This window comes from Squalius cephalus, assembly GCF_949319135.1.
Source record: "Squalius cephalus genome assembly, chromosome: 8".
Lineage (NCBI taxonomy): Eukaryota > Metazoa > Chordata > Actinopteri > Cypriniformes > Leuciscidae > Squalius > Squalius cephalus.
This window is the reverse complement of record NC_137129.1, coordinates 44,303,899-44,330,151: the sequence shown is the minus strand read 5'-3', so window position 1 is coordinate 44,330,151 and position 26,253 is coordinate 44,303,899. Positions and strand designations below refer to the sequence as shown.

General features: G+C 39.9%; 1 protein-coding gene across 1 annotated transcript; it reads left to right on the top strand.

The window, feature by feature from the left end:
• The first annotated feature begins 10,144 nt into the window (after positions 1–10,144).
• On the top strand, positions 10,145–23,886 carry LOC307163457 (uncharacterized protein). Its single transcript, XM_079879493.1, has 6 exons — positions 10,145–10,496; positions 10,969–11,015; positions 11,536–11,826; positions 17,502–17,747; positions 17,874–17,933; positions 22,716–23,886. Coding segments are annotated over exons 1-6 (744 nt in total). The 5' UTR covers positions 10,145–10,494; the 3' UTR covers positions 22,814–23,886.
• Positions 23,887–26,253: the final 2,367 nt, after the last annotated feature.

Sequence of the window (26,253 nt, the reverse complement as noted above, 5' to 3'; positions counted from 1 at the left end):
CAGAAGGCGAAGCACTGCTACTTCTGTCTCATATGACCTTGTAACTGTTATTTGTACACACTGTGACTATACAAATCACAACATGTAAATAGGAAAATGTTGGCGTTATTTTGTCACTTATTACCAGCTGGCACTGGCATTTTTATGTTCCACTACATCCTCTGTATCTTGTGAAAGGATCTTTTCCCAGGCTGGAGAGGTTTTGTCCAAGAAGAGGAATCATCTAAACCCCAACACACTTGAAAAAAAATCTGTTTCTCAATAAAAATTTATTGTAAACCTTCCTTCACCAACCCCAAACTGCAGTGTTGCTGTTCATACTGTCACTATCCAAACAATTTATGTATAATTAATTAACCGTGTGTGTGTGACTGCACAAATAAATTCAGACAGAGAAAGATATATATTTTGTTTTATACCCAGGCAATGGACAAATGTCTGCTCAGGTACTTTTAGTTTTGCAAATGAAAGGTTACAGACATTAACAGTGAGAAGAACATTAATAAATAAAACAGAACGAGGGCAGGGGATGGGGTATACGGACATCATAAGTCTGCTCAGGTCATGTTGCAATTTATAAGTTGCAGTTGATTGACGTTGAATAATTATAACTAAGGTTAAATGATTATAATTGCTTTAAAGGACCACTCCACCGTTTTTTGAAATAGGGCTTATTCACCTTCTTTCCTACATTTAGATAGGTGGGCAAATGCATTTTTGTCTCAGTGCATGCATTGTTTTAGTTTGACAGGGTCGGCACTAGCTTAGCTTAGCATAATGAATGGAATCCTTTGTTGCCAGTTAGCATGTCCTGAGTAAAAGTGATTTTTTTTCAAAAATTGAAAAAACCCACCTAATTACTTCTTGTGGCCTGCGTATTCACAACAAGTACAAATAGTAATGCAGATTAACACTAGGCGATTTCCTAGGCAGATATTGACTTGGGACTATATTAGGGCGAAGCACAGGCGAAGCACTGCTACTTGGGCGCAGAGATATCACGCCCAAGTAGCAGTGCTTCGCCTGTGCTTCCCCCTAATATAGTCCTTAATATATAAGTCAATATCTGCCTAGGAAATCGCCTAGTGTTAATCTGCATCACTATTTGTACTTGTTGTGAATACGCAGGCCACAAGAAGTAATTAGGTGGGTTTTAAATTTTTTTTATATCACTTTTACTCAGGACATGCTAACTGGCAACAAAGGATTCCATTCATTATGCTAAGCTAAGCTAGTGCCGACCCTGTCAAACTAAAACAATGCATGCACTGAGACAAAAATGCATTTACCCACCTATCTAAATGTAGGAAAGAATGTGAATAAGCCCTATTTCAAAAAACGGTGGAGTGTTCCTTTAATGTTTATGACCGTTTTGTTGTTAACCTTTACAATATATTCAAACAAACTACATTACCCATGAGCAGTGGCGCGTGTGACCAGGAAGGGGGTGGAGCCAGAGCGTCCGTCTGTATCATTAGCTCTACAGCTGTTTTGTTATGCTTTCAACGTGATTTTGTTTATCATCAAATCCTTGTTCAGTAAAGTTGCCTGCAAAGCTGAGATGACGCCTGTTTCATTATTTGCTCCAAATTATTTCATGGTGCCGAAACCCGGGAATATGGACTTTATTAACGGACTTTTATAAGAAGTTTGGAGCTAGCTTGCGGCTACGCGAGTGAGTGAGTGAAAATGGCTGAGCACCACGAGCGAATGAGACGGAAGCGGGGAACGATTAGAGCTTCGACCAGAAAGCTTTTAACTCGTATGGAAGAGGAGATCAACAAGGACAACGCGGATTGTGAGCATTTACGTGAACTGTTGTCATTGTTGAGTACAAGAGAGGAAAGCTTATCAGAACTGGACAAGCATATAGAGGACGAAACGCCGACAGACGAACTCGAGGATGAGGTTGAAAGAGCGCAAGAGTATAAAGACCGTATTGTGTTATGGAAAAGACGTGCTACCAGGCTGATTCAGTGCAGCAGCCGAGATTCAACCGCTCGTCAAAGTGACGCAAGTGCCAATGCTGAACGATCGCATAACAGACAGTCAGTTAAACTGCCAAAGTTGATAATTGACAAATATGATGGAGAAATAAGTGCTTGGCAAGAATTTTGGAACCAATATGAGACTGCCATTCACTTAAATGATGCACTGTGCAAAAGGGAAAAGTTTACCTACTTAAAATCCTACTTAACTGGAGCTGCAGCTAAGGCGGTAGCAGGGCTTACATTGAGTGATAGTAATTATGATGCTGCAATCACGTTGCTCAATGACAGATTTGGAAGGAAGGATCTCGTAGTGAACGCACATATGTCCAAATTGCTGAATCTGACTCCCGTGAGGAAATCATATGACATTACAGCATTAAGACAGCTATGATGAATGTGAGATACAGATTCGCAGTTTAGAGTCTGCTGGCATTCACTGTGACACTTATGGTAGCCTTCTTTGCCCAATATTGATGCAGTTAATTCCAAACGACATTGCACTCAATTATACTCGTCAGGCTGGCACAAATGACGTATGGAGTGTACCTGAGTTCATGGCATTTTTGCAACTTGAAGTTGAGAGCAGAGAAAGACCACAGCAGCTCACGAGACTCAATTACGTACAAAGAGATGCCGTTCAGAAACCATTCAATAAGATGGTGCCAGGCAGTGAATCACGACCTAAGAGACTGAGTGCTCCATCAGCTGCTGCGTTGCACACAGCGTGCCCTACAGTTCCAGCAAATTGTGTATTCTGTGACAGCACAACCCATAAGTCAGAGTGTTGTCCCGATTATTCAGTAGCTGCACGCAAGGAGAAATTGAAAAAAATGGGCAGATGTTTTGTGTGTCTTGGCACGAGACACATAGCAAAGTTCTGTAGAGCAAAAGGTGCTTCATGTCCGCTCTGCAATCGTCGCCATCATCGGTCTGTGTGTGAACAAAGTGAAGAAAAGCCAGAAATGTCTAGTACGAAGATGGACACTGTGGTTTCATCTGAAACAAGCACAGTACATATTAAATCAAAGGAACCAAACACAGTGTTGCTGCAGACAGCAAAAGCATGGACTGAGGGTCCAGGAGGGAGAAAGATTGTACGGTGTTTGATAGATGGAGGCAGTCAACGAAGTTTTGTTCACGAAAGGCTGGTGAGAAGTTTGCAGCTACCAGTGCTGAGACAAGAGACATTGAACCTCCACACCTTCGGCTCTCCCAATTCTTTGATGACCAAGCGTAACACTGTAAAAATGATCTTAGAAAACAAGTGGAACACACAACAGAAAATTGAAATTGAAGCGATTGAAACTCCACAAGTGTCCTCAGCTGTTATGAAGGTGCCTGATGATCAAATTCAAAGACTGATGAAGGACAGGGGACTGCAGATCGCAGATTTTCCACTTGAGGGTGATGACCCAGAACTTCTAGTGCTCATTGGAGCAGATTTCTATTGGAAGGTGGTGTCTGGGAAGATTGAGAGATTAACTGATTCCCTCGTGGCTCTGGACAGCACCTTTGGTTGGGCCATTCAAGGTATTGTTTCAAGCTCAAGCGAAATGGAAACCACATGTATGCACATTAGTGTGGCAGAAGATGATAAGATATCAAAGCAGTTACACGCGTTTTGGGAAATTGAATCTCTCGGTATCGTCCATGACAAAGCACCTAGTGCAGAAGAAGCTGAAGCTTTGGAAGTTTTTGAACAGACAGTGAGCTTTAAAGATGGACGCTATCTGGTTGAGTTGCCATGGAAACATGACAGAGACACATCAGAGCTCAAAGACAACTACAAAGTTGCAAAGAAAAGGTTTGAAACTATAACGAAAAGATTCAGAACTGATAATGTGCTCTACGAGAGATACAATGATGTGATTCAAGAATATCTGCAGCAAGATATATGTGAGGAGGTAAAGGATATCAAATGCAGAGCAGGCCAGCACGGTGAAGTATTACATGCCACACCATCCAGTAATCCAAGATGATAAGTCAACAACTAAATTGAGAATAGTGTTTGATGCGTCTTCACACGAAGAGGGTTCGCCCTCCCTCAATGACTGTTTGCTCATCGGGCCTAACTTAAACCCAGATTTACTTCATGTGCTTATTAAAGCTAGGGTAGGTAATCCTGTTCAGAAACACTTTTTTTTTATACTGGGTGAAATGGTCCTTCCATCCTGAGAGTAGTCAATACATTATGTGTTCAGAAAAAGGAATGAAAACAATCAGACCTCTGTAGCAGCTGCAGGACAGTAAAAACTCTGACCAATCACTGCCATTCGGTGCGAATGTAAAGAACCAATCAGATGCCTTCATGTCTCGTGCCCGCGCCCCACTGCGTGCGCTGCCCTGCGTGCACTCATCACATGTCACCGTTCCCGGAAATATTCAGCTCACTACACCGAGTAAGCAGGAGTTTGCGGCACAATGGCTGAGAAAATGTAGCCTGGTAATACCAAACTCTGCTACTTCGCTTTGCTTCGTAGACAGAGTCTGGAATGGCATAATAGAGAAGTGTTTTCTCTCTCGCGGGGGGCGCTTGTCTGAAGTTTAAAATCATTGGTTACCCGTAAGCCAATCACATAACGTTTGGTTATGGCGTGTGTTATGCGCATGCTCAGCCGCATCTAACTTCCACTGTAAACACATGTATGATGCGAAAACAAAACCATCGAGCGAAATACCGGAGTAAACATGGCTGTGCGCGACTTTTGCAGATTATGTGAAGTAAAAATCTACGCATCCACGGTACAATCAGTGTCTACGTCACGGCTCTCAGCCCGCCCTCTGTTCGTTGATTGGCCCGGCTGTTTTCAGGCCGGAGGCAAACAGAAAGCTATTACGCTGTCTCAGACTGACTACAGAAGTGAAATGAAATTGAGCGGAAGTAAGAAGTCTGACGTAGTCAGGCTAGAGAAAATGCAGCAAAAAGTACCAATGCCAGCTTTGCTACTTTGCTAAACTACTTCCTCGGACCCTGCCCGCACTCTTGAACGACCTCCTCTGCTTCGCCCTCGACCCCGGAGTGGACCTGTCCTCGAACCGATGATGCGGTACTTGTCACCGGAGTGTAACGTTAGTCCTCATCAGAGTCAACAATGTTTTCATCATGGAAACTCTTACATGCAAAACACCGTATATGTTATGACTCTTACACGAAATTCACCTTCATCACAGTTTAACTGATGGTAATGGAAAAACATGTATCAATGCAACCTAGCTTTGCCTTATAAATATAGCTCGTTACCTATAGCCTAAATATAGCTTGTTACCGAATCAAAAAAAATATATTTTAAACTTTACCAGTATCGATATGCTAGCTTGATAGTGAGTACTAAAAGCCATCATATTTGTTTATATTCATAGTGATAAAGTTAGGTATTTTATTACATGTGATTCTGACATGTCACTGCATGCACTGCGCTCCTTCCTCTCCACTCGTCTCAGGTAAATAATAAATGCGTCTTCCAGCTGAGCCTGAGCGTTTGGCGTCGCGCGTTCATGTGTTTTGGGGGCGTGGCTTTGGAAGGAGCCCAGAAGGGAGGAGGTGGAGTGAATGGAAATAATTAGCTGTGTTTACAACAGTCGTGAGAGGTCTACAGACACTCGATTTTTATACTTTCTTTTTCAGAGTACTTACATTTTAATTATGTATTGGTATATAAAGACAGTTTAAACAAATTTGGAATGTTTTTTTTTTAGAAAAATCCTACCTGCCCTAGCTTTAATTTCCGCCTTCACAAAGTCGCCTTCACAGCTGATATTGCAAAGGCTTTTCTGCAGATAGGATTGAAAGAAAGGGATAGAGATGTTGTGAGGTTCTTATGGACTTATGATCCCTCGTCACAGAATTCTGAAAGTGAGTTTCGCATCATGAGAATGAACAGAGTTGTGTTTGGAGTTGCATCTAGCCCCTTTCTGTTGGCAGCGACCATTAGAACCCATCTCAACCAGTATCAGTCTGAACAGCCTAAAACTGTAGCAGTACTCCGGGAATCACTATATGTGGATGATCTCATTGCGAGCTTACCGGATGTGGATGAAGCTTGTTTTATCACAGCACAAGCAAAAGCTATCTTATCTGCTGCAGGAATGGACCTGCGGAAATGGACGACCAACTCCTCGGACCTGAGAGCGAGATGGACGAAAGAACGGGTTGAGAGTACAGCAGATTCAGAGATACACAGCATTGCATTGAAAGTGTTGGGATTGATATGGAGGCAAGACCACGATGACTTTGTGTTTGACTTGCGTCAGGTGCTAGATGTTTTGAAGAGAAAAGAGAGTACGAAGAGGAGCGTGCTTCAGATTTCATCACGTATCTTTGATCCAATAGGCTTTCTAACACCCTATACCATCCGTGCAAAATGCCTGTTCCAGGAAATGTGGGAGCGAGGTCTCAAGTGGGATGAGGAACTGCCCCCAGATTTAGCCCACAAATGGAGGAAGTGGTGTGATGAGTTACCACAGTTACACAATGTGTCCATACCTAGATGGTATCATATCTTGACGAATCAGCAAGGCGAGACGGTCAGACTTCATGTTTTTTGCGACGCGAGTGAAAGAGCTTACTGTGCAGTTGGATATCTGCAAGGCAAGAACGAGAGTGCAGAAATGATCTCAACTCTGGTAGCCTCAAAGTCCAGAGTTGCGCCTCTAAAGAAAATGACGCTGCCTCGACTGGAGTTGATGGGAGCCTTGATAGGTGCCAGGCTAGGCCATAATCTGTTAAAGGCTCTTAAGATTGGAGAAAACCAGCTCAGCATGTGGACTGACTCAATGATAGTCTTGAGTTGGATCCGCAGTTCAGCGCAGAAATGGAAGCCCTTTGTGGCAAATCGAGTAACTGAGATTCAAAGCCTCACTAAACCAGAGTCATGGTCACATTGTGACGGAAAGCACAATCCAGCAGATCTTCCTACAAGAGGACAATCTGTTGACAGTTTGATTGATAATCAGTTGTGGTGGAATGGACCTGATTTTCTCCTGTCAATGAATCCAGTGGTCTCAGCTGATGTAGAGTTTCCAGTGGAAGAGGTAAAGGTAGAACTCAGATCTAAATTCCAAGTTGCAATGCAGTTCATTGGCACAGACAAAGATGAGCCTCTGCTTGATCTAAGCAAATACAGCAAACTCAGTACTGTTCTCAGAATAACAGCTTGGATACAGAGATTCCTCACCAACACACGCTCAAGTGTAAAGAAGCATGGAGAGCTTTCAGCTGAAGAGTTAGTGACAGCTGAAGTGTATTGGATCGGAAGGACTCAGGAAGAGACATTTGAAGGAGAGATGAGTTCGCTCAGGGAAGGACAGTGTGTACATAAAGACTCAAAGATCAAAGAACTTAAACCATTCCTTGATGAGCAAGGCCTGATTAGTGTGGGAGGAAGGCTGCAGCAATCTGATCTCACCTTTAGAGAGCAGCACCCATGGATATTACCTGCTAAACACAGGTATTGTGAACTTTTGATTCAAAACTGTCATCAGAAGGTTTTGCACTCTGGTACAAGAGATACACTCATGCAAGTCAGAGACAGATTTTGGATTTTGAAGGGTAGACAGCTTGTTAAGCAGATAGTCGGAAGGTGTCCCGTCTGCAAGAGGTTTAAGGCTAAGCCAGCGCGGCAGGCTACGGCCCCCTTACCAAGGGATAGAGTCATTGAATCTCCTCCTTTTGAAACTACTGGTGTGGATTTTGCTGGGCCGCTCATGGTAAAGACCAGTAATGGTACGAGTAAAGCATACATAGCGCTTTTCACTTGCGCTGTCACTAGGGCCATTCATTTGGAACTAGTCTCAAGTCAAAGCACAGAGAACTTCCTTTTAGCACTAAAGAGGTTCATAGCCAGGAGGGGACTTTGTAAAGTCAGATACTCGGATAATGCGAAGACCTTCAAACGAGCAGATCGAGATCTGAAGGAGCTATGGAAGTCAATCAAAGAGCCTGATCTCAGAATCTTCTTTGCTGAAAGGGGAATAACATGGAAGTACATAGTCGAGAGAGCAGCTTGGTGGGGCGGTTTCTGGGAACGCCTTGTAAGGTCAACAAAGTCATGCCTTAAGAGAATCTTGGGTAAAGCCTTGTTGAATTTTGAAGAGTTAACCACCATCTTAACTGAAGTAGAGGCGGTGCTAAATTCAAGACCCCTCACTTATGTTCACAACGAATTGAATGAACCTCAGCCATTGACACCTGCTCATTTTTTGGTTGGTAACCGACTTACATCTTTACCACCAAAACACTCAGCCAGCTGCTCAGAGTCGAGAAACCTTGACAAAGAGATGGAAATACAGTCAGAGGTTGCTGAACGAAATTTGGACTCGTTGGCGCAGGGACTACTTAATGAATTTAAGATCCGCTCACCAATGTGTAAACACCAAAGCTGAGGCACTGAAGGTGGGAGATGTCGTCCTTATAGGAGAGGATAAGATGCCACGGCAGACGTGGAAGACAGGAAAGATAGAAGGGGTTTTCCTGGGGAGAGATGGATTAATACGCGCATGTTCCGTGCGCACTTCCCTTGGAACGATGTTGAGAAGACCAGTACAGTTACTGTATCCTTTGGAAATTAATAAGTAGAGATGAATAAGTTCATCGGGGGGGGGGGGGGGGGGGATGTTGCAATTTATAAGTTGCAGTTGATTGACGTTGAATAATTATAACTAAGGTTAAATGATTATAATTGCTTTAATGTTTATGATCGTTTTGTTGTTAACCTTTACAATATATTCAAACAAACTACATTACCCATGAGCAGTGGCGCGTGTGACCAGGAAGGGGGTGGAGCCAGAGCGTCAGTCTGTATCATTAGCTCTACAGCTGTTTTGTTATGCTTTCAACGATTTTGTTTATCATCAAATCCTTGTTCAGTAAAGTTGCCTGAAAAGCTGAGATGACGCCTGTTTCATTATTTTGCTCCAAATTATTTCAGGTCATTGGTTCAGAATGAATGAATTTGTCCGCTATTTCTTATCACAGTAGCTAGGTTTCACTAGTGAGCAATGCTGAATGAAGCTTCGAGTAATGAACCTTTGGGTGAAGCAATCAGGGCCGTATTAAGACAGTGTGGTGCCCCTGTGCCCACTATACCCTTAAAGCCCCCCCCCCCATCAGACATAATCAAGGTGATTTATTCTATATTCAAATGTCTCAATTCAAAATGTACATCAATTTACTGACAGCGTCAATTCACGTTTGCCCAAAAAACCTTCATTAATGTCCTCTTCCTCACCCGAGTCTTCCTCGCTCCTGTCTCCCCCAAGAAGAATATCCTCATTCGCCTGGTGGTCATCGCCGATGCCTAGTAGGCTAACATTAGCAGTAACGGTGCGTGTCCACAACAGTGGCAAAACTCCGCTCAGTGCCACTAGCAACGCTGTGACGTCTCCGCTTTGGTTGCGAGTGTGTTTAATCGAAGTTTTTTTCAACACACGGACAGTATAATCATCAGCGATGCACGCTATTACATTTAGAAATATTTGTTTCCAAATGCACCAAGCAAAGATCCTTTCAATTTTATAAACTTTTATAAACCCAGCCAATATAATCACAATGAACACATCCAAAAAAAAATCTTTAACACATATATAACAACTGCAAAACCACTCAATTGACATCTGTCCATTTTGGATTTAGATTCATTTTCTGTAGCCGTAAAAAAAAAAAGACACATTTGCGTGTAGGCTACTTGTTGTGGACCAACTCAACTCTGACAGATTGGGGAGGGAGGGGGGGGGTGGGGGAGTGATAATGGTCATGTAATCTTTTTTTATTTATAATTTATTATTATTATTATTGTTAAATTAGTGTTCATAAACGAGTTATGTATGAATTTCAAGTTAATAATATAACAATTTACGAAAATATTTTTAAAGCTTGTGTCATGTGGTGCCCGGTGCCCCCCTAGTGGTTGTGAATGGTTGGTGCCCCTGGGCACTGGCCCAAGTGCCCTTATGGATAATCCGGCTCTGGAAGCAATCATAGAGAAGCAATGGTCTGCGAGGTCTCAGTGGTTCAGGAAGCCTCATTTTGCCATCACTAGTAATAGGAATAGTTTGTTTAGGACAAAACGCGATTTCTGCTTCACTCGACTGTAGTATCACCCGCGATATGGTCTCGTGAATATTCATGATGGCTCCGCCCATATGGCTCCGCCTCCACCCACTGGAACCAGTATTTCAGGAACCGAATGTAATTCCCGAACTTATGTCAGTCACTGAACAACATAATTATTAGCCAAATATTATTATTCCGACACCTCAATATGCTTTGAAAGAATAACCAGTAGAGAAAAATAATGATCAGTCATATCAAAGACTGTATTAGTAGGCTATAGGACTTTGGTCGTATATGTATCAGTAGGAAACAATAACCCCTTGTTTCTGGAGGCTCGAGCTAACATAGGATAGCATGCTTTCGGTTTTATTTCCTATATTTAAATCTCGCTAAACGTGCTGTTTACAAAGTTTTGAAACCTGATGAACATAAGACTCCTGCAAAACTTTTACCATGTAAGTTTTCATGTTTTTACATATAAATCCAGCATGTGTTGTTATTATTTTATTGTTGCGTTTCTGTTTGTGGAAAAATAAACCTGCTATTGTGACGCAGATGAATGTGTACAATAATATGATTATGAAGACAACAATGATGATAGTTTTTTTTTATTAGCTAAGTTATAAATATATAATGATTAAAATGTATTCTATTTTTACAATAATAATACAATTATTAGATTGTTATTGAAATTCTAACGCCTGTTGCTTGAGTTTGACTCAGGAATCATATATTAAAGCAATGATTCAGATTATAGTTTGATGTTTCTTATTTGACATTTGTATCATGTAAGATGCACATGTGTTAATTAATCAGACTAAATGACAGTCAATGTTTAATAATATTTTACTGCTCGGGAAAGCGTTATATCTCTAAATGTGTTTGTAATTATTATTAGCCTGAATCTGTGACAAACTGTTTTCTCAGGTTTTCGAATCCTCTTCTGCTGCTGTTTTGCTTTATCGAATATAGCGGTCAGTATGATTTTTATACAAATTGTAACCATTTTTTATTTATTTTCAGTTCTAGGTAGAGTTTGATTGTTTCTCTATCGTGTCACTCAACCAAGTCACTTTTGTTGATGTTTGTGGATTGATGGTGGAAATTTCCACACCATGACATCACTGACTTATCTATGCAGTTAATTTCAGTTCATTTATTAATAAGCATTGTTCAGTATTTTACTAAAACTGCAGTGACACATCTGATATTGATGTATACTATTGTCATCAACATTTATAAATGTTGAAATGTGGAACAGCTTATATTGTTCTCTCTCTCTCTCTCTCTCTCTCTCTCTCTCTCTCTCTCTCTCACTCTCTCTCTCTCTCTCTATATATATATACAGTATTTATATTTATTTAATCAATCCCGTTGACTAAAATATGAATAGTTTATGATGAACTTGATTACGGATCAGGGAAAACACAATACATGTATTTTTCAGTATTGATACTTTGTACTGAATAAATGTTATTCTGTCTGTATTTGCAGGAACCCCTTCTGTACCTGTGACGGGGAAAACAGGAGAAAATGTCATCCTGACATGTGAGGCCAGAGAGATCTCTGATATTGTTTTTAGCAGTCAGTCAAAAAACATCCTTATTTGTAAGAAAGACGATTGTAAGAATGAAAATGGACGAGTGTTTAAAGAAGGATCATGTGACGTCGTCATCAAGGATCTGATCTACAGTGACGCTGGGAAATACACTTTAAGAGTCTATTACACTAATGATCAGACAGAAGTGGAGCGACAAATACTGGAGTATCATCTTCATATTCATGGTAAAGTTTACATGTATAAATAAATTATCAGAGGCCTATACCATGAACCCGGGTTAGGTGGCTAGCAGGAATGTTTCAGTTTAGTTTGCGCTAACTCTGGGTTTTAGGCACTATGAAAGTGGTTTGGCTTTTAGCAGTGTTCATCGCCATAAATTGCGCTCCACGGCTAACCTGGTCCGGGACAGGTGATGTTCCAGGTAAGAGGTTGCAAACCGAACTTAGACCAGTCAGCTGTGAGCAACATGTCTGATGATGCGATAAAGTCCCTCCACCTGCTTCTACTTCAAATTAAAGGTCACTACACAGCAAATGATTTTTAATGACAAAATCGTCTGGCTTTTAGGAACACTTATATTAATAATTAACACAATAATAATTTAGTATGATTTAGACATTATTTATGTAAATATTAATTGATCACACATATCATTTTAGTTTATCAATTATTAATTGCACACAGTTTAAAGGAATAAATTTAAAATGTAATATAAATACAGTTTAGAATCAATAGATAAAGCTGACTAAAATGACTACAGCACATGAAATCTTAAATGTTCAATTCTCTCTATACCTTTATCAGCTGTATAAACTAACTTCACAAGTTTTACTTGCACTGATATAGCAAGACTTTTTCTTAGATATCCTCTTTCATAGTCAGCTATTTTCTTCTTGCTGTGTAAATTGTTTAAATTCTTAATATTTTTCAATCTCGTAATATTCTGCAGAAGAGAGAATTGAATTTCGCTGCTTCTCTCATGAGAAATGAATCTTAGTTTCACTCTTTCTCAGCATGTGATTGGCTGTTCGCTACTGATGTCACACCTAAATTCAGGATCAAAGCCTGAGTTGACAGAGAAAGTTGATGATCAGCATCATGGTACCAACAAAGCCTGGCTGTATCGGTTTGGTTTTGTCAACTCAAAACTAATCCTGTAACCCGGAGATTGTTCAACTACCATCATGGTACAGGCCCCTGGTTACTCTAAGGGTTCTGCGTGCTTCGAGCGTGCACTCAATTGTCTACGTGACTTGTTACATGTGCGGAGCAGGATGTTTGGATCCCGGCACGTCGGTCTAGTTTGGTTTTCGGTTCTGTGTCGGGATTCAGACATCCATGCTCCGTGTTTTTTTTTTTTTTTTTTTTTTTTTTTTTTTTTGAGTACACAGGATGTACTCGCTTGTTCTCGTGTGCTCCGTCTTGTCACGTGTGACGTGAGTGTGCGGTTTCGAGTTCGTTTATGAGTGTTCTCATTAGCTGTGTTCATGTCTTGTTTTGTTGTGGGTATACACTATGCGATGTCTAATTGATTTCAGCAAGTTACCTACTCACACTGAACGAGTACATCGCATGCGATGTAAAGCCAAAGCTCAGGATTTATGTGCTCACACTATACGGACTGATGATCGAGCTTCCACTTCACTGTGCTCACACTATACGTGTGAAATTTACACGATAAACCTCCATGCCGGTTGCGCCAGTAGACCATGATATCGTGTATCCAGAGATATTGTCAAAACAAGCATAAGCTTGATAGCATATCAAGAGTATTTAGCATTTTCAATGTATGCATTCAATTATTATTAGTATTTTTATTAGGGAAGACCTAATTTTATTATTAAATTTATAGGCTATTATAATTCATTTGCCATGCAATAATTTAATAGCGCATCACAACAGACATTCTGCGAAGATTTCATCTCATTGAAAATTGTCTAAAACATTTAGGTCGATTACAATGAATTATAGGCATATAATTAAAATGATTAACAGTCATCAATGAAAATTGAAAACAGCTTTATTTTAAAACCAGCTTGTTTAACATGAACATTGATTAACAAATTAATAAAAGAGGCACGGTAGCTTCATCACAGGTGTCTTGGAAGACATGGGTAATATGGTTAATTCATTGTGCAACACGAACTGGAGGTAAAGCAACGGTAATTTGCAGCTAGTTTGAACTACAGAACCTAAAGATCTCCCTCTTTTATTTATTTATTTGTTTATTGCTGCAGATGAAACTTATGTTTTGGCGCAGGTGCAGTGAGGGGAAAAAACACTTGAGTTTAGGGTGATCGGTTCGTAGCTCTGCATCAACTGTGCGATATAGTCACGAGGAGCGACCAAAGTTTCTGACATGCCAGAAATTCATCCGACCATCCGATTGCCGGTCGGGAGAGGTTAATCGCCTCTTGTTTCTCCCTGTACACTGCACGAACACTGCACGACAAACGATGCACGACAAAGCTGAAAATCAGCCTGACCCGAAAAAGAGTCGCACAAGTCAGAATTCGGCTCAAAATCATGCATCTTTCTGTGTCTTGCTTGCTGTGTTCATGTTCTGTGACTTTGTGCCTGACAAAAATAAAGTGAGAGTGAAATACATTCATTACGTTTGATAAACGACAAAGGGCAACAGTGTTTGTTTATAAACTGCAGCTGGGAAAAGATAACCGCGTAACATGCGTTCATATGCGTGTGCACGAAATGAAATGCGCACTTTCCAGCAAAACACCTGTGGGCACCCGTACAATATGGGCGTGATGCAGGGGGGTAATCGAGCTCTCGATTTCCGTACCACCCCAAGGGGCCGCCATTGGCTAACAAGCCATCACCTGCTGTTAGCATTCCATTGACTCCCATTCATTTTGGCGTCACTTTGACAGCGAATAACTTTACATCTGAGGCGTTTAAAGACTCCATTTGTCCATTATTTATTTCTAAAGAAACACGACAATGTATAAAAGGCTCCATTACCTTGTATCTTATGTTATGGCCCCGTAGAAGCAGTTTTTGTAAAAACAGTAACGATTGCGTCATAACCTGCGACTCTCTGGAAATTACCGTATAGACAGGAGGAGAAGCTCGCAGGCAATTGGGGGACGTGGAGTCATAAAGTCTGATAAAGTCAATGGAGAAGCCCATAGAGAGTCATAAAGTTGCTCCTGTTCCTGCTCATGGTCAGCTCCTACTCACACTCTCCGTCTCTGCAAGATTCGGAAGGGAATGATTCAGATTTCTCTCGGCACAGCTACTAGAAGACAGACGGGCTGCTCACGTCACATCTACGTCTTCAAGCTCAGTGTGAGTCTGCCCAGTACGCTCGACCATCCGGAAGTGAGTGCTTCTAATTGACTTCACTTGTCTCCGTTGAAACCTATGGGGTCGCTGTGTCCATTTCTTTTTCTGTCTATGGTTTATATACTGTCTATACGGCGTGTTGACACTCCTTCTTCTTCTAATGGTGTTTTATGGCAGTTGGCAAACCAATTCTTTGTGCATTACCGCCACCAACTGGACTGGAGTGTGAAGCACTGTCCACGCGTTGCTTCCGCCGAAGTCCATTAATACATGAAAATGGACACCTTGTCGGGCATTAACCCGCTTATACCATGGTCACTTTCCAAATAACACTTTTTTAAAACATTAGTTTATATTTTAATTAGTTTTACAATCGAAATCTAAAGTTTTTACAAACAATAACTTGGTTTCCCTGGTTACGCCTGACGGTTTATTTATTAGGTGTCCTCTATCACTTTTTAATGGACACCCTGCAGCCAATCAGAATCGAGTATTCACCCAGACCATGGTTTAAATTTCAATGTTCAATTGTTTCTACCTGATCACAATAATTACATTTACCTGTTTTATGTTTTCCAATTTTTGAACAAAGAATGATTTAGTCTATAGTGTGCCCTATTTGAATGCAAGATATAATTGTATCTTCTTTTCTTTTCCTAAAAACACTTCTTCAATTTTTTACTTGTTTCTGTATACTATACATGTCTACCCTTGTTATCACTATTCCATTCTTCTTGCCATTTGTTGTTTATGAATTCTTTAATTTTACCTTTAACCGCTTTTTTGCATCACTTGAATATTTATCTCGGTGTGTTTTACATTTACATTTATGCATTTGGCAGACACTTTTATCCAAAGCGACTTACATTACATTTCAAGGTACACATTTTACATTACTTATTCTTAACAAACTTGCAAGAATCTCATATATATAATGTCTTGCCTTGATGATTTATTTCCACTAATGAGGGTTGTGATTGCTGCATAAGAATCAGAACATATTATTACTAATCTTGGTTTTACTCACTGGAGTGCTACCATCATGGCAACTAATTCTGCTGCAAACACAGACACATGATCAGTTATTTTGTTCTTAATGTTTATTTGAAACTTAGGAATATACAGTATATGCAGCAGCTGCTGTTCTTCCAGAGATAGGATCCTTAAAACCATCAATATATATATATATATATGCAACCATAACGAATACATCTGATCTAAATTCTGCTGTGCAATAATGTTCTTTGGGATATCTCTCTCATTCTTGATTTTCATTTGAATTTGTAAGTCAATTATTGGCATTGGAAATATCCACGGTGGTATACTGGATAATATATCAGTTGGGCTAACATCACAGTCTGCAATACAAGCTTCTTGTGCTTCCCTGTGAACAATCCATCCCAAGCTTTTAATGTTTTTGGTCCCATGTTCCCAGCATTCTTCTATCACTCCCTTGGATGACTCTCTTTATGACCTTTTATATTAACCCAGTAATTCAGTCTTATTTTATGCCTACGAAGGTTTAAAGGAGCTCCACCAACTTCTACCTGTAAAGCTGCAATGGGAGATTGTTCTGAACACACCACAGCATATTCTTGAAGCTTGATTTTGTATTTCAATTGTGTTTCAATCTTTTTGAGTATAGCTTCGGTTGCAAATCCGTAAATTATACTTCCATAATCCAAATTTGATCTGATTGATGGCACTCCTCATTGGTGCACATACTTTTAAAACAAGACAATGATTATCTAGTCTCCAAGTCAGTTTAGATACAACTCTGCAATAAAGCAAAATGGAAAGCAATGTATTGACATTGACTATTGGTTTATAGGCTATATTGCATTTCAAATGTTTATTGGGTGGACATACTGGTCAATATGGATGCACATACCTCAGTAAATAATAGCCATCAAGTATTGCTTGTATCATTTAAAATACAGTGAAATGCAATGGACAAGCCATTTTAGCTTTTATTCGTTCAGAGGATGCATTTTTGATATCAAATCAATAATTAAATTTGTACTATTTAAAATGTGAATTCTTGATATTAAGAATGTAATTTTTCTATGTCTATTTCTGATATCAGGAATTACATTTTCATTAGTACTAGTTAAAGGAGGGAGGGTTGCAGTGGGAGCTCTGGGGTGTCATGTGTGTCTGTGTGGCAATGGCAAATGGTTTACATGGCTCATGGGTCAGGTAGGAGGGCCCCTTAATATAATTTTGCTTAGGGCCCCAGGGAGGTCAGGATCGGGGCCCATCATGTTAGCCTGGTCCTACCAGACTCTTGTACATTTCATTTGTACAGAGAGTCTGGCCACTCTCCATTTACAAGTGTTAACTTCATTGAAGGCGGATAGTCTGTTGAAGTTTAAAACTATTGGATCTGCCCTGAGTCGCGCATGACTGTAACAAGCACAAACTGAATTTGACATGTCCTGCCTAATATTCAGATTAGTGGACTCCAATATAGACTTTTCAATGGCTGATTTTTAAAATGATTACATTAATATAATATGTGTAATATATGCTTATGTTTTTGATTGACTGACACTCATAATAATGATGAATGCTGAATGTCTGTGTTCCTCCTCAGATGAGATCTCTGTGCAGAAAGGAGAGGATCTGAAGTTGGATGTTCTGTTGATCAATGCTGATAAAGTGGAGAGAAACTCTAGTGAAGGCTGGACAGAGGTGTGGACGAGAGGTCACGGGGTCAACAGTGATCGACTGACCGTCAGTGACGAGACTCTGATCATTAATGAGTTTACAGTCACTGACACTGGAACATACAGAGTTCTGGATTATGAAGGAGAAACCTTGATCACAGTCTCAGTCACAGGTGAGAGAAGATCAGTGGATGAGGAGAGATCTTACTTATAAAGCAGACAGCTGAGGTTTATTCATCATGATTTGAACAGCAAATTGATGCATAACCTTGTGACAAACCTTTCAATATCATCTACAGAATCTAGTACAGAATCAAAGGGAAAACTCGACAACACAGACGATGACACTGAACAAATAAGTAAGTAAAACAGGAGACAATAGTATAGGTGCTTCGGTTTGCATGTAGGGACCCTCATTAGGCTACCGTCTTAGTGTGAGGCTATTTTGAGCCTTGTTAGTGGTATTAACTAGCGATTTACTTTTACTTACACTCTGCCCCATATACTAGTGTTATGAGCTAATCTGTTTTTAGAGATAAAACTCTTTACATTCGATTATCATGAAAACGCATCCCAGGGAACGATCGACTCAGTAACCATGTGTTAATAGGTTTATTTTTCACTGGAATTGTCCTTTAAGTATTGTGGTCATATTGTGATTAAAAAATAATAAGTGTTATTCAAAAAATGTTAAGGGTTAGTTCACCCAAAAATTAAAATTGTGTCAGTAATTACTCTCCCTCATGTTGTTCAACCCCTTTCGTTCATCTTCAGAACACAAATTAATATATTTCTGATGAAATCTGAGAGCTGTCTCACTCCTCCATAGGCTTCTCTGTAATCGAGATCTGCCATCCCAGAAAAGTTTGTAAAGATATCGTTAGTCTGAGTGACTACAGTGACTCAACCTTCAGTTTGTCAAGCAACAAAAATACTTTTTTTTTACGACCCAGAAGCGCTGCGCTGTAGGGCTGGACCCGAATATTCAAATTTTATTTTTTTTTTTGCACACCCTGGGATCCCCCACGAAACGGTTCTCATTCGCGCTTGAATAAGGCCGGCGACACACTGGCTGCGTAGCGTGTCCGTTTTTATTTCGGCTCCCATGTTAGGTTGGAGTTTGCACACTGCCTGCGTGAGATGCGCGGCTTGAGCCACGAGGAAAATGCGTGCATGCTAGAAATAGAACCGACGCCTTAAAGGGGTCATATAATGGTACATGCACTTTTACAAGTTGATTGTACTGAAATGTGTGTTGGCAGTGCCTGTGCACAACCATCATAAAATGTTAAAAATCCATCCAGTGGTTTTTTTTTATCTCCTTATATGTTTGACACTCTCTGAAATCAAGCCGTTCGATTTTGTGACGTCACTAAATCGACGCCCCTCCCACGATGGGTGATTGACAGCAGCGTTTCAACACAGACCCACCCTCGCTCGTGAGCGAGCTCTCTGTCATCATAATTCGCGCGTCACTGTTGATACCCTCACTGGAGTAGAATGGCGTCTGCGATTGTGGTGTTGAGTTCTTCGGTGTAATAAGGAACACAGCAGTCATTTGGATGTTCCTAAATCCGAACCGTTGAAGATGCAGTGGCTGAGTTTTGTTTTTGAAGCGATATGCCCAAAGCAGTAGCGTAGCCAGAAAAGAGACTATGGGTGTGCATCTGAAAATCTGGGTGTGCCACATTTATTGTCAGATTACTGTGCAAAAGTATTAATCATAATACTTTTGCACGAGGGGGGGGGGGGGGGGGGGGGTGTCTGGTGTTTTTTTTTGTTGGTTTCAGCTTGTTACCTCTTGGGGGGTCCGGGGGCATGCCCCCCCGGAAGAAAATTTTGTACATTTTAAAGATAAATTCATTAATCTGGTGCACTTTGAGTCTCCCGAATCTGCTGTTAAAAATAAATAATCCACCCGCCAACCTCCCGAACCTATAGGCTATATGATATTCTCTGATTTAGATATCTGCATCTGATCATCACATTTCAATTATTCAAATTCTCAGGGTTAAGCATGATAATATGATAAAATATCACACTGAAGTAGGCTGATTTAAAATTAAGATTTATTTAAAATAAAAGTTCTTCAGAATCTGATAAGAGTGTTTTCCAACAGTGATGTAATGAAACATTGACAATTTAATTTTGATCAGATTTTTTTTTTTTAGCTTTATAAAGGGCATTTCTTTCCCTAATTTTTACTCTCTATACTCTTTCCCTACTCTCAGGGAACTGAGGTTACGTTAGTAACTGAGTAGGCTACATTATTTCTTATTTTATTTTTTTTGATATTGAAAATTGTTTTAATCAGGGGTCCGGTTGGGCAAGTACAATTCTCTTTCACTTGTCCTTTAAAAAAACACACACACGTCACGTGTCCCGGACACCAGCGTTATGGCACCATCTGTGCCCCTGAGTATGATTTAGAATGTTCAGTGACGTCACAGAACTGCCAGATTCAAACCTGATCCAAACTGCTTTCGCGCGTTGGCTGGCGCTGCCAGAGACGGACGCGCTCAGCGCTTGTCATACAGTATATCACAACTAATATGCAGTGTTTTCAACCACATAATGTTTATTTTATGTTTCAGACATTTAAATACACATAAGTAGGCTACTAGTAAAACAATACATTTGCAGTTTGTAAAATACACACTGATGTCTATGGAAGCGGCAAGCCACTTACTTTCATGTATTTCGGGAGAAACTGTGGAATTCAGGTGCTGTAAATCCGGCTGACAGGACTCTCTGAACTGCAGCGCTCATCTCGTTATAGATCAAGATAATTTATAAAGTTTTTTAAACGAAGAATCGGAATATCAGATAGTTGACAGACATGGTAATAGCAATACGTCTGTTAGTTATTGTGGCTGCGGTGTGTCACGTGACATCACGCCATGGAAACAAGGGAGTTAAAATATTTTTAACTTACGCGTGAAAGGGTTGATTTTAAAAAAGTATATTCTAAATAAACAACAATAGCCCAAGTTTAGTAAAACATTTTTTATTGAGACTATAAAAAATAATTCTGCATCCATTTTTAGGTGTGCCAGCTGCCACTGTGGGTGGCACCGGCACACCCTGGCACACCCGTGGCTACGCCACTGGCCCAAAGGATTGACGCGGGGATTCCCTCACAGGGATTCCCCACGATCTCTGTGCTTTCATGTTTGCGCGAATCATTTCACACCAGACAGCTTTACAAACGAGAAAAAACGGATCGGTACCAACGTGTTCCTGCTGAACCTCCAGAAGATGTGAGTGTAATGTTTTATTAACCTTTATATTAATATTTATATTAATCTTTGCAAAATTTGCAAACCTTGCTGCACGCTTCACGATGAATGTGTCTAAGGTTTACACTCAGGGTACATTACGGCATGTTTTCTATGTACGATGTTCTCAATATAATTCATAATCCCACGTTTATAATGAACAACGCGTTATGGTTATTGTGTTATTGTGTTACAAACGGTGTACACACAGAACAGAGGGGCGGGGTGAGCAAAGCTCATTATCATTTAAAGACACATGCACTTAAACGGCGTGCTGAAAACAGCTGTTTTTGACCAGGTAAAATGAGTGTTTTCTTACAATACTAATGAGAATTTTTAATTAAAGTATATTACAAACTTTTAATTTAGACCCTAAAGAATCATATTAGCTTGTACAAAAATGGCATTATATGATCTCTTTAAGTGTTGCAGCAACGGGAGTGTTCTCTGTCTAGAGCGCAGAACAGCGGAGTTTGTGTGGACAGAAGTGCATGCCTGAGCTTGTGTTTTGGGTTAAGCTATGTTGCTTTGACATTGTGGAAAATAGAATAATAGAAACAAAATATATTAGCCTTTTTACCCGTTATTATCAATCTAAATTAATCTAGTTTTTAATTTAACTTAATTTCGTTTTTCTCTTTATTTAAATTTCGTTTTTCTTTATTTAAATTTCGTTTTTCTTTATTTAAATCTACCCTTTACTGTGTCAGTAATTTGTTAGTCAGAAAAATATTAGATTACCTTAAAAGTATTGCTTAATTTAACAGACCCGTGTGTGCGTTTTATATCACTAGTGCAGTGTCCGTTCTCGGAGCATAAGCCCTGCCCGCGTGAGGTGTGCCGCTTCCCGCTCTCGTTGTTCTGTAGTTTACTAAAAGTTTATTCATTCTGAAAGTGTTGTGTCTCGTGTGTCTATCTATATTGCACCAAATGCCACACTGCACTCCCTTGTGAAGTCGATTGGATGAACGGTTCTCAAAATAATCAAAAAGCAAACGGACAGACAGACACATAGCGAATATTGCCTTTATTAGAGAGAAGAATATTTTCAGCCCCCTCTCTCCGAAGCTTCGAATATTCGATGTTCATTACTGCCGAAGCTTCGAAGCTCAAAAAATAATATTCGGACCAGCCCTAATGTGCTGTTACACTACGTGAACTAACTCAGAGAAACACAGAAAAATATGAAGGGTTGAATAAAGTCGTTATTTTTGTTTCTTCTTGCACACAAAATGTACTCTGGTCGCTTGATAAACTGAAGGTTGAGCCACTGTAGTCACTTGGACTATTTTAACGATGTCTTTACTAACTTTATGGGCCAGCAGATGAAATTACCAAGCAGCCTATATGGAGAAGTGAGACAGCTCTCAGATTTCATCAAAAATATCTTAATTTGTGTTCGGAAGATGAATGAAAGTCTTATGGGGTTGAAAAAACATGAGGGTGAGGGATTACTGACAGAATTTACATTTTTGGGTGAACTATCCCTTTAAACAAAACGAGTCTGTAATGCAGTTCCATGCATGTTTTGGCCTCTGTGCCAGTCACGTGACTGAAAACTATAAATTCAAAATAATTGGGCATTCATGTTGTAGTTTTGTGCAATATCATTTTAAATGTGTTTAAAATTTTGATTTATGCTTATTTTTTAAATGCATTTTAAATGTTTGATTCACGCTTTTTTCAATCCATGACCACAATTTTTTTTTTTTTTGTGCAATATTTATTTACATGTGTTTTTATATTTTTGATTCACACATATTATTATTTGCTAAATCTAGCTTTACAAATTTTTAAGCAGTGAGTTTAAAAAAGAAAACATTGAAAAAAATTGTGCTTTCTTCCCACCTTCTCTATTTCCAGGTGTATGGTACTGGATTTCGAGTGGTGGAATGATTATGTATGCGCTTCTGCTGGTTCTGACTCTGATTACACTTGCAGTCATGAAACATTACTCCTAAGGAGTTGCAATAAAATGAACTGTACAGGAGCCCAGAACACCCAATAGTGTCCAGTTGCAGAATCGCAGCAGTTTCAGGCCAGCAGAGCTAGAACCGCAGCCTCAGGATGGAAGTGAGGCGCGGAGTATAAGGAAGTCTATGGACAGCACAGCTCTATATTAACTGTATAAGCTCCGCCCCTCACTTCCATCCTGAGGCTGCGGTTCTAGCGGTCTGAAACTGGATATATCTCAGAGCATCTAGTGATGTCACTAGTTACTTGTAATTTTCCTTCAGAGCCAACAGATCTGCAGAGGATTCTGTCAACATATTTCTGCAATATGTATTTAATTTACAACACATATGAACATTTGGACTGCACTCCTACACCAATGTTCTGTTTGTTGACTGTCTGTATTTAGTTAAAGTGACCTAGATAAAGATCAGGACTGGAAACTGAAAGGTTACATAAACTATAGGAATAATTGTTTTTTTTGAATCCATCAACTACTATTTCTAAACAAATTATGAAAGTATTTAAACAGTGAGCAAGCATATCTACTCTAAACTCTGAAAGACAGAAAATCTGTATGTTCATATGCAGCATATATTTTCTGTTCTTACCACTGTCACCTACCTTTGTTTTGCTCAGTTGGTTTAAAAGAAACTTAATATTCAGTAATATTATTGATTTGATTGCACTATCAAAAACCTTAAACTGATCTGAGCTGAATAATGACTGTAGAGCTGCTGACTGCTGATTCAACTTTGAAAGTGAATAATGACTAGTCTTCTGTAGAGCTGCTTTACTGCAGAAGTCAATTCTGTTTGCATCACTGATCATTATTTTCCTGTTCACTGTAAAGCTGCTTTGAAGCACTGTACTGTGTTGTGTCTGTAAAGATTTAATATATGGTTAAATAATATTTACATTTAATATGGCCTGAGGCAGTTTCTTGCTTCTACTCAAGTCATCATCTAGAGTTTTTCCTTTACCCTGTTGCTTTTGTTACCCGTTTAATAGTATTTGCACTAAATCTGCTTTGAAAGAGAATGTGTTCTGAAAAACTAAACCAATTAAAGCACTTTTATAGAAGATTTTTTAGAGTATTGTTTTGTTGATATGTATTTTTTCATGAATTTGTACTGTTTTTCTCCCTTCTGTTTTGATGTATTTAAAGGGGGGGGGGGGAATGCTCATTTTCACTCAATCTCCTGTTAATCTTGAGTACCTATAGAGTAGTATTGCATCCTTCATATCTCCCAAAAGTCTTTAGTTTTATTATATTTATAAAAGAAAGATAGGCTGTACCAAGTATTTCCGGAAAAAAACGAGCGGCTGGGGGCGGGCCGTGTGGGCGGAGCTAAAGCTGTGCTTACGCGCCGAGCTAACAACACACAGAGACATTTGTTCAACAGTTTTACTCACCGCCCGGTTCCAATCACGACCGTGAACCTTTATCATTGTGTCTGCTCGATCCTTAAGCATTAGACGATCTGCAAATCCGTCGATCTGGGCTTTGTTTATAAAACAATCATCATCAAAATGCAGGGAACAAACAGTCTTGCACAACCTCCGTTGATGCTCTGGAAAAACAAACTCCATCCACGGGTTCCTTAACGCTGGGTTCTTTGGGAATCTGTGCAGGGTTGTCTTGCCCTGGCAACCAAAAACACACTTCTTTGGTGACATTGACTTCCCAAAAGCCGGGCAGAGCGCTTTGATGGCGAACTGCTTTCGCTCTCTTGCTCTGGTCTACGAGTGCGCGCGCGCCCGCGATCTTACCGCAGAAGTGCCCTTAGGACCCGTATAAGGAAATTCCGCTACATCTGACGTCACACATGCCCATACTTGAAAAAAACTTTCCGAAACTTGTGACAAACCGGAAGGACAATTTTTGGCACAAAAATACTCCTTCAAACGTACAATTTAATTTTTGAAACTTTGTCCATGTTTAGCATGGGAATCCAACTCTTTAACAGTGTAAAAAACTCAGTATGCATGAAATAGCATTTCACCCCCCCTTTAATATTTCTGTCACGTTGTGGTTGATGCACTATAATATGAAAGATAATCCACTGAAGCAAAAACACTTGTAACAGTGTGCTAAACAAACAACAGCAGAAGAACAGAGCATAAATACATACACTAATAAACTGTAAGAATTGAGAAATTAGGAAATGCCGGACAGTCTGGTTGAAGAGCACCCAGACCCCGAGAGGACAAAATACCTCTCTGGAAATTACCATTTGAACTCACCATTTGAGAGGCAAAGTCTCACCTCAGAACACATCTCTCCCCCTCTTCCCCACTCCCCCTCTCTCATGCTGAGACCACATGTAAATCACCCAAGAAAATGTAGTTTAATGTGAATGATTATCACAGAGTATTTTTCATGTTTGGTATCATTTGAAATGTCTCAGTGCGACTGGTACAAATGTCTCATTTCCAAATAAGTAAAACAAAAGGTAATAAGGTTTTTAAGAGTTTATGAATGACTGGCACACAGGAGGGGTTGGCCTCTAGACAAATGGTCTCCCTACACCCAGAGGTGTATCCTCTGAATGCAAATTTCCATTGTTAAAAGATGTTTCCATGTGAAAGAGGTTCTGTCTATTTAATGAAATCCAGCAGGGAGATTGATAAAAATCTGCCTCGAGAAAAAGACAGTAACACGTAAAGACCTTCCGCGCTGGTCGGACGCCTCCATTGGGCCGATCGAGCGTGAGCTTACAAGACTAAAGTATAATTTGCACGGTTTGAAGTATGACATATGATAAGCAATCGTTAGATTTAATCAGTGCGATTTACTGCAATGCTTTTTTCCCCTTAGTTGGTCAGAACAAAAGTGGATGTTACTTACTTCTTCAGACGACATTTTACGGTGAAAATTCTTATGTTGGTCATACTTCCCAAAAGTAGAATCTGTGATTGCGAATGACAGTATCCACACCGGCGGCGACTGACAGCCACTTTCTCCTCAAACCATTGGATTCATCCGCGCTGTGCCATGCCGAGGCACAACACACGTAAAGTTGATAATTCCGCGAATAACTAATAGAATTAATCTAAACAATCTAATAAATAAGTAGAACCTAATGGAATAGCTACTAATGCTAGTATATAAAATAATAGTAGAATGAAAATAGATACTAGTATGTTTTATGATTAACTGTTAAAACTGTTTGACATAATTGTTAAGGCGCTTGATATGAGGCTTGTTTGAGATGAGCAAAATCTGCGCAGAACCGATCACCGGTGATCAGCGCGAGATGCATGCCGGTTAGAAATGTGTCCGAGTGCGACCCACCTTGCTCTGATGTCATGCTGACGTATGTCAAAAATCTCTCGCGAGCTCAAGGCACACCTGTCGGATTCTGCAGTTGCTCTACACTGACTGCGCTGATCAAAAGCATGATGGGAAACAACTTGCTGACGACACAGCTTAATGCTCATTGGT